Below are 9,789 nucleotides of genomic sequence, written 5' to 3' on the forward strand. Positions count from 1 at the left end.
CCATAGGAAGCTTCAACTTCATGAACTAAAAGAGATAAGGAATGAGGCTTATGAGAATGCATCCATCTATAAAGCTAGGACAAGGGCATGGCACGACAATATGATTTCGAGAAGAGTTTTTCAATTAGGAGAGAAAGTCTTGCTTTTCCAAAATAGGCTTAGACTCTTCTCCGGGAAATTGAGGTCTCGATGGATGGGATCATATGACGTGGTGAAAATTTTTCAACTTGGAGCAACAGAAATCAAGTGTTTAAAGACCGGGAAAGTCTTGAAGGTGAATGGACAACGGCTTAAGCATTATTATGAAGGCATTGAAGCGGGTGAAGTGGAAACACTACACCTTATTGATCCCATTTACGAGGCTTAATGGAAAGTGCAACTTTGTCGAGCCATCGACGTTAAATAAACGGCAAAAGTTTCTAAATATTTCTTTCCCTTGCATATTTAAATTCCGCATTGCATTGTCTTTATTGCATTTGTCATATTGCATTGTTTATATTACATTTTGTATGTTTAAATTAATTGCACCCTTTAATTTTTGCATTATAAATTAAATCATTTGCATTTTCATTAATGTTTTTAGCATGTTAGGATGTTTTAATGTGTGTTTTAGTGATAGGATATCAACTCAAGGGCATATGTGAAGAAAAGAAGGAAGAATGATGGGTAAAAGAATTAGCTAAAGTGGAGAATTAATTAACAAAAAAGCAACTTCCAGCAGCAAAGTCGCACGGTGCGACTTTTCTGAGACCCAAACTCGCACCGTGCGGGTTTTTGAAGAAACTGTGCTTTTCATCTTCAATTCCCACGACAGCCTCATTTGTTCTTCCCCAATTGCTTGAACATTCAACCTCTCTCTTCACCATAACTCTAAACCCCTAAAATCACCCATCAAAATCCTTCTCAAATCACCGAAATCAAGCATTTACCTTCAAGTTTTATCAACTTTTATCTCCCAACATCAATTTGGGTAAGGTAAATTGCAGAAAATCCGAAAAACCATCATCATTTCGAGCTAGAGTTTTCAAGTGATTGAAGAAATTGAAGATTTTGGGTTGCAAATTGGATTTAAGGGACGACTTTGAGCATTTTGGGTTAGCATTCTTCACCAAACGACACAAACAAGGATCAAAGGGAGGTATAACACCTTATTCTTCTCCTTGTCAATTCTAGTTTACTAGATTTCGAATTTGAGTGCCTCAAATTCGAAACTTAGTTGTTTTATTGTGTTGAAATCGTCCTTAAACAACCCTTTAACTAGTGAGGTGTTTTTATTCTAACAAATAGCTAATTAGCACAACATTTTTTGTAGTGCATATTAGGTGTTTGATCATTTGCCTCACCCAAAACTTTTCCCAAAAAAATTGTGTTTTCTGGATATCTAATTGTTCTCAATGGGCAAAGGCAAAGAAACCGCGGCTTCCTCCTCAAAAGGACCCAAGGGAGCCGTGGATTATGATGAAAGTGAGTATTCGGGTAAGGAGGGCCTCCGAGACAAGGCCCTCACAAATTGGAAGAAATTTGCTTCGGTGTCAACTATTGTACAAACTAAATTCTTCGACCAAAACGTTCTCTCTAAATTGGGAATGCTTGACTTGACCCGAATGCTTTTGGAAAAGGTTGGCCTTGAGGCCTACACTCACATGGCCGCATACACCCGAAGGGGTGTTACTCTTGAATTTCTTTCGTCGTTGGAAAAAGTGAAAGTGGGAAGGGACAAGGTCCCGGGGATCAAATTTCGGGCTTATCGCCTTGTCCATACCTTGACATATGATGAGGTTCGAGAGGCCCTACATATCACGAAAGCCCCCGTCTAAGAAAACCTTGATAAAAAATTGATGAGTGCTTTTTGGAACGATATTACGGGAGATGTGCGTCATGGGAACTCAAAGAATACCACCATCCCCAACCCGGTCTTACGCCTCCTAAGCCGTCATATAAATACAAATTTCTTGGTCATGACCGAACCAACCAAAATGCAATACCAACAAATTCAATGTCTTTGGTCAATGACCCCGGAATGGAGGGGAGTGCCGGATTGGGTGGACTTGTTTGTGAGTGGGTGCCTTGAACTACAAAAGAACCCCAAAGGAACCATTTTTATTGGGGGCATGATCGAATTAATTGTGCAAAAGACGGGTGTACCATTTCCACCCAATGCTTTCGAACTTGAGGGTAGTGGTCGCATAGACTTCCATTACTTGAAGCACTAAAAAATGATTGAGGTGGTTGACAAGACCGCCCCCTTGGTCATTTGGTGCATGGGTGGGCAAAACTCCAAGCATTACATGTACCTACCCCGTCCCTCCGACTCACCACCCTTGAGTTGGGGGAGTGCACAAGATTTCTACATGCCTCCCGACGATGCCTTTGTGTACCTTTGGGTTGATAGAGCCCAAGTAGTTGAGCCGTAAGAGGATGAGGGAGGAGAGCAACCGTAAGTGGGGGGAGGGGGGGCTTTTACTTTTGGTGACATGCCTCATAATGATGCACCATTTGATGAACCCATGCGTAATGCCCCCTTTGATGAGCCACATTTCACTCCTCCCCAAATGCCACAACAACAACCACAATATCCTTTTTCGGGCCCTCAATTCGACTACCCGGCCTTCAACACATGGCAAACCAACATTACCAACCGTGTCTCAAACATTGAGTCTACCCTCTCCCAAATGCAACTAACGGAGAATGATCGGTGGGGAATCACCGAAACCCGCTACCACCATTATCAAGAAGATTTGGAAGAGTTGCGTTATACTTCAAACGCAACTTTTGATATGGTGGCCGCGATGAATGCTTAATTCATGCAACAATTCCCCACCCAATACCAAGGGTATAGTGAGACTAGAGTTGAGGAAACAAGAGTCGAAAGGGCTAGGATGAGAAGAAGAAGAGAAGCAAGAAGAAGAGGAGGACCTCCGGACTTTGGAGGTGCCTCAAGCTCACACTCTTGAGTGAGTTTAGGGTGTTCACCTCACACTTTGAGGACAAAGTGAAGATTTAAGTGTGGGGTGGGCATGAGTTGGTATCATGTATATATTGTGATATATTCAATTCCATGCATTGTATTTTATTTAAAAAAAACGAAAAAAAAGAAAAAGAAAGAAAAGAAAAAGAAAAACCCGGCTAGGATGAAAACCCGAAAGGGCATCCTAGGCAAAAATGGGAAAGTTGCCGAGGTCGGAGTAAAAACCCGAAAGGGCGCTCCGGGCAAAATGAAGAAAAGAGTGCGAGTCACGAGAGTAGAGGTGAGGAAAAGAGCTAAACCGAAAACCCGAAAGGGCGGTTTAGGCAAAATGAGAGAAGTAGGAAAAAAATTGAAAAATCATGTGACCTCTTTGAAGCCTTGAAATCATGTCACATACTTGACTATTTCCATTTGGAATTGGTGACATAAGTGGTGGAGCTCTAGAAGGCCGGAAGGGTAGGATAGTGATATGCCAAGACTAGGAGGGGGATTTGGAAGTTTATTTTGTTACTAGTGCTTGACATACTTGTTGTGTGGGATTGTGTTCACTTGTGTTATGTTTGGTTGTGTTTGGTTGTTGAGTGTTGAGTTGTTGAGTTGTTGTGAATTGTTGAAAAATGGAGGTGTTTGAGGTTGCCAAATTGATAGATAGGAGAGGCTTTAATGATCGTGGTAACCTTGTGTAAACCAAGTGGAGTGATAAGGGGGAGTAATAAGGAGGAAGTGTTGAGTTTTGGGAAGGATGAATGGATGAATTGGTGGACTTAGGATCATCTTAGAAGAGGGATGATATAAGGAGGGGGAGTGAGAGAAGAGAGGTTCGAATTGGTGGAATTTGGGTCACTTACTCACTTATTGGAGCTATGAAGGAAAGTGACCATGAGCTTAGAAGAGGGATGACATAAGAAGGAAGAAGTGAGGTGAAGATAGGGGAATTAGGAGTGCCCATAATTCTTGGCCTAGGTGGTGATTAGGTTTATTCTAGTTTGCTCGGGACGAGAAAAGGGCTATGTGTGGGGTGTTTGATGAGCTCCTATTTCTACTACATTTTGGCACCATTTTGAGCTCATTTGGTAGCACTTGGTGACGGTTTTTGACAATTTTTACATTGTTTGACCAATTCCGAATGCTTCACCATTTAGCATGAATTCAAGTGAAGATTAAGAAGCCAAAAGAATGAGAGAAGTGTCCAAGGAGGAGCCAAGAACAAGCTTGAAGAAATGCCACAAGAAAGCCCTCCAAAGGATCAAAGGAATCGCGAAAGAAAGGCGCACTCCAGGAGCAAACTCGCACCGTGCGAGTTTTCCAGGCCCAGAACTCGCACGGTGCGAAAATTCTGGGTTTAAGGACGATTGTTGCCGTTTTGTATTACGGGCCTTCCCTTTATTAAGCCCATTAATTACTAGGTTTTGGGGGATATAAATAGGAAGTTTGCAATTAGGTTAACCATCTTTTGTTCACTTTAATTAATCAAGGTTGTAATTTGGGAATATTTTCATCTTTTGAATTGGGTTTTAGATCTAATTATGGAGAACTAATCTTCTATCTTAATCCGACTCAAGGCTTAATCTTTGGTTGTAAGACCCTTTAATCCTTCCTTAATTTTCATTATCATTGTTAATCCTTTTGTGTTTATTGTTTGAATTTTGGAATCCTTGTTTATATTGAGTAATTAAGTGTGATTTCCTTGTTGCTTAATTAATCAAGTTCCTTAATTTATTGTTGTTGGGATTATTAAGTGTGATTTCCTTGTAATCTCATCTTTGCAACACCTTGTTATTATGCTAATGAATGTGATTTCTTCTTGGCTTAATTAGCAAGTAAAGGATTAACTTGTAATTAGGCATTAATCGTGATTTCATTGTGTCTAATTACCTCTATTGAATCTCTTGTGCTCATATCTTCTTGTTAATTTGACCAATGTATGTGATTTCTACTTGGTAGAATTGATAAGTTGGGTTATTTGATTAAGTGTGATTTCCTTGTCATTTGGCCATTACTAAGGAGATTTAGAAGATTTATCTTCACAATAGGGTGATAATATATAATTGAAGGATTGATTGAGGGGTTTTGTCAACTAAAGTGCCAAACTTTGGGTCGGGTTAAGTCTCTCTTAATATTGATTAATTTCCATCTTAAACTCTTGATTGTTTACTTGCTTTGCACTCTTGTTTGAATTTGCCTTTCTTTTGTTACAATTAAAACCAAACCAAAAACCCCCCCTTTTTACATAATTGTTGTTACTTCTTTACAATTGTTCTAATTATTCTTTTAATTTCACTATCGCAAAACCCATCTTCTCTTGGGTTCGATCCCTTGCTTGCTATTTTACTAGTTTATAATTAGTGCGAGTTTGCCCCTGTCCAAGAGATTTTCTTCCTTTCTTCCAAATTATTAGAAGAGCTACCAAAAGAGAAACCCGTTCCCTCTATTGTCAAGCCTCCTATTGTTGAATTGAAGCCCTTACCAAGCCACTTGAAGTATGCATTTTTAGGAAGTGAAGAAACTCTACCGGTAATTATTTCAAGCAAGCTTACTAAGGAGCAAGAAGAGGCTCTCATCCGGGTTCTTAAGCAACACAAGGAAGCAATTGGGTGGACAATGGCCGACATCAAAGGCATTAGTCCCACTTTATGCATGCATCGGATTCTTCTTGAAGATGAAGCAAAGCCCGTCAGACAACCACAAAGGCGTTTGAATCCTCCAATGATGGATGTTGTGAAGAAAGAAGTACTCAAACTCCTTTATGTAGGTATGATCTATCCTATCTCCGATAGTCAATGGGTTAGTCCAACCCAAGTTGTCCCAAAGAAATCCGGGCTAACGGTAGTCGAGAATCATGAAGGCGTTTTGACCCCCACTCGAGTTCAAAATGGGTGGAGGGTATGTATCGACTACCGTAGGCTCAATGCCGTGACCCGAAAAGATCACTTCCCGCTTCCCTTCATGGATCAAATGTTGGAGAGGTTAGCGGGAAAAGCTTTTTATTGTTTTTAGGATGGCTACTCGGGTTATTTTCAAATCCCAATTGCACCCGAGGACCAAACAAAAACAACCTTCACATGTCCCTTTGGAACGTTTGCCTATAGAAAGATGGCTTTCGGCCTTTGTAATGCTCCGGGAACGTTCCAAAGGTGCATGATGAGTATCTTTTCGGATCATGTTGAGGACTTTATTGAAGTGTTTATGGACGATTTCACCGTCCATGGTCAATCTTTTGAGGATTGTTTGAGTCATCTCACTTGGGTTTTGAAGAGATGTATTGATACCAACCTCGTTCTCAACCATGAGAAATGTCATTTCATGGTTGATGAAGGAATAGTCTTGGGACATGTGATCTCCTCTAGGGGGATTGAGGTTGATAAGGCAAAGGTCGATACCATTCGCACCATGCCTTATCCTACTAATGTGCGCGAAGTGAGATCTTTCCTAGGTCACGCCGGGTTCTACCGGCGTTTTATTCAGGATTTCTCCAAGATTGTCGCTCCTCTATGCAAGCTACTTCAAAAGGATTGTGAGTTTATCATGAGTGAAGAATGCATGGGAGCTTTTGATATGCTCAAGGAGAAGCTTATTTCGGCACCTATAATTCAACCTCCCAATTGGAATGAACCGTTTGAGATAATGTCGGACGCAAGAAATTATGCCCTTGGCGCGGTACTTGGCCAAAGGGTAGGAAAAGCACCTCATGTTATCCATTATTCGTCGACAATGATGAATGAGGCTCAAAGGAACTATACAACTACCGAGAAAGAATTTCTTGCGGTGGTATTTGCCTTAGAGAAATTCCGATCTTATATTCTTGGAGCCAAGGTCATCATCTTCACGGATCATGCTGCCTTGAGGCACCTTGTCTCTAAGAAAGAATCCAAGCCCCGTTTGATGAGATGGGTACTACTTTTGAGTGAGTTTGACGTTGAACTCAAAGACAAGAAAGGCTTCACCAACACGGTGGTGGATCATCTTAGTAGAATCATCCAACAAGACTCCTTGGTGCCACAAAGTTCAATAAAGGAGACCTTACCGGATGAAGCCCTTCTTGCCTTGATGTCTACCGAACCTTGGTATGCACATATCGTGAATTACTTGGTCTTGGACAAATTTCCACCGGGTTTGACTCGACATCAAAGAGACAAAATCAAAAGTGATTCCAAGTACTATGTGTAGGATGATCCTTATTTGTGGAAATTTTGTGCCGATCAAGTGATAAGGAGGTGTGTGCCGGACACCGAAATCATGTCAATTCTTCGGTTTAGCCACGAGTATGCTTGTGGGGGTCATTTCGGAGCCAAAAAGACGGCTCGGAAAGTCTTAGAGAGCGGTTTCTTTTGGCCCACACTCTTCCGTGATGCCCATGCCATAGTCAAGACTTGTGATAGATGCCAAAGACTTGGCAATATCTCAAGGAAAGGAGAAATGCCCCAAACCCCGATGCTCTATTGCGAAATCTTTGATGTGTGGGGTATTGACTTTATGGGGCCATTTCCCGCATCTTATGGCAACATCTAAATACTCTTGGCGGTGGATTATGTCTCTAAATGGGTGGAAGCCAAAGCCACCAAGACCGACGATGACAAGGTTGTTGGAGAGTTCCTCAAGACTAATATTTTCTCTCGGTTTGGGTTTCCTAAAGCATTGATAAGTGATCGCGGCACGCAGTTTTGTAACAAAGCTATTGGTGCCCTTCTCAAAAAGTATGGGGTGATTCACAAGGTATCCACGGCCTATCACCCTCAAACCAACGGCCAAGCCGAGGTTTCCAATAGGGAGATAAAGGCCATCCTTGAGAAAACGGTAAATCCCGATCGCAAAAATTGGAGCTCGAGATTGTATGATGCCTTGTGGGCCTACCGCACGGCTTACAAGACACCGATTGGGATGTCACCGTACCGACTACTTTTTGGGAAGCCATGTCATCTACCCGTGGAGATTGAACATAGGGCCTATCGGGCGGTTAAATCCTTCAATTTGCAATTGGATGAGGCGGGACTCCATAGGAAGCTTCAACTTCATAAATTAGAAGAGATTAGGAATGAGGCTTATGAGAATGCGTCCATCTATAAAGCTAGGACAAGGGCAAGGCACGACAATATGATTTCGAGAAGAGTTTTTCAAATGGGAGAGAAAGTCTTGCTTTTTCAAAATAGGATTAGACTCTTCTCCGAGAAATTGAGGTCTCGATGGATGGGACCATATGAAGTGGTGAAAATTTTTCAACATGGAGCAATAGAAATCAAGTGTTTGAAGACCGGGAAAGTCTTAAAAGTGAATGGACAACGGTTTAAGCATTATTATGAAGGCATTGAAGCGGGTGAAGTGGAAACACTACACCTTATTGATCCCATTTACGAGGCTTAATGGAAAGTGCAACTTTGTCGAGCCATCGAAGTTAAATAAACGGCAAAAGTTTGTAAATATTTCTTTCCCTTGCATATTTAAATTCCGCATTGCATTGTCTTTATTGCATTTGTCATATTGCATTGTTTATATTACATTTTGCATGTTTAAATTAATTGCACCCTTTAATTCTTGCATTATAAATTAAATCATTTGCATTTTCATTAATGTTTTTAGCCTGTTAGGATGTTTTAATGTGTGTTTTAGTGATAGGATATCAACTCAAGAGCATATGTGAAGAAAAGAAGGAAGAATGATGGGTAAAAGAATTGGCTAAAGTGGAGAATTAATCAACAAAAAAGCAACTTCCAGCAGCAAAGTCGCACGGTGCGACTTTTCTGAGACCCAAACTCGCACCGTGCGAGTTTTTGAAGAAACTGTGCTTTTCATCTTCAATTCCCACGACAACCTCATTTGTTCTTCCCCAATTGCTTGAACATTCAACCTCTCTCTTCACCATAACCCTAAACCCCTAAAATCACCCATCAAAATCCTTCTCAAATCACCCAAATCAAGCATTTACCTTCAAGTTTTATCAACTTTTATCTCCCAACATCAATTTGGGTAAGGTAAATTGCAAAAAATCCGAAAAACCATCATCATTTCGAGCTAGGGTTTTCAAGTGATTGAAGAAATTGAAGATTTTGGGTTGCAAATTGGATTTAAGGGACGACTTTGAGCATTTTGGGTTAGCATTCTTCACCAAACGACACAAACAAGGATCAACGGGAGGTATAACACCTTATTCTTCTCCTTGTCAATTCTAGTTTACTAGATTTCGAATTTGAGTGCCTCAAATTCGAAACTTAGTTGTTTTATTGTGTTGAAATTGTCCTTAAACAACCCTTTAACTAGTGAGGTGTTTTTATTCTAACAAATAGCTAATTAGCACAACATTTTTTGTAGTGCATATTAGGTGTTTGATCATTTGCCTCCCCCAAAACTTTTCCCAAAAAAATTGTGTTTTCTGGAAATCTAATTGTTCTCAATGGGCAAAGGCAAAGAAACCGCGGCTTCCTCCTCAAAAGGACCCAAGGGAGCCGTGGATTATGATGAAAGTGAGTATTCGGGTAAGGAGGGCCTCCGAGACAAGGCCCTCTCAAGTTGGAAGAAATTTGCTTCGGTGTCAACTATTGTATAAACCAAATTCCTGGACCAAAACGTTCTCTCTAAATTGGGAATGCTTGACTTGACCCGAATGCTTTTGGAAAAGGTTGGCCTTGAGGCCTACACTCACATGGCCGCATACACCCGAAGGGGTGTTACTCTTGAATTTCTTTCGTCATTGGAAAAAGTGAAAGTGGGAAGGGACAAGGTTCCGGGGATCAAATTTTGGGCTTGTCGCCTTGTCCATACCTTGACATATGATGAGGTTCGAGAGGCCCTACATATCATGAAAGCCCCCGTCAAAGAAAACCTTGATA

General features: G+C 41.0%; 1 protein-coding gene across 1 annotated transcript; it reads left to right on the plus strand.

Annotated features, from left to right (window-relative positions):
- The first annotated feature begins 1,394 nt into the window (after window positions 1-1,394).
- On the plus strand, window positions 1,395-7,135 carry LOC141618565 (uncharacterized). Its single transcript, XM_074435668.1, has 3 exons — window positions 1,395-1,778; window positions 5,315-5,851; window positions 6,434-7,135. Exons 1-3 carry the CDS (start codon window positions 1,395-1,397, stop codon window positions 7,133-7,135), a joined length of 1,623 nt encoding a protein of 540 aa, XP_074291769.1.
- Window positions 7,136-9,789: the final 2,654 nt, after the last annotated feature.

This window comes from Silene latifolia, chromosome X (genome assembly GCF_048544455.1).
Source record: "Silene latifolia isolate original U9 population chromosome X, ASM4854445v1, whole genome shotgun sequence".
In the NCBI taxonomy this organism is placed as follows: domain Eukaryota; kingdom Viridiplantae; phylum Streptophyta; class Magnoliopsida; order Caryophyllales; family Caryophyllaceae; genus Silene; species Silene latifolia.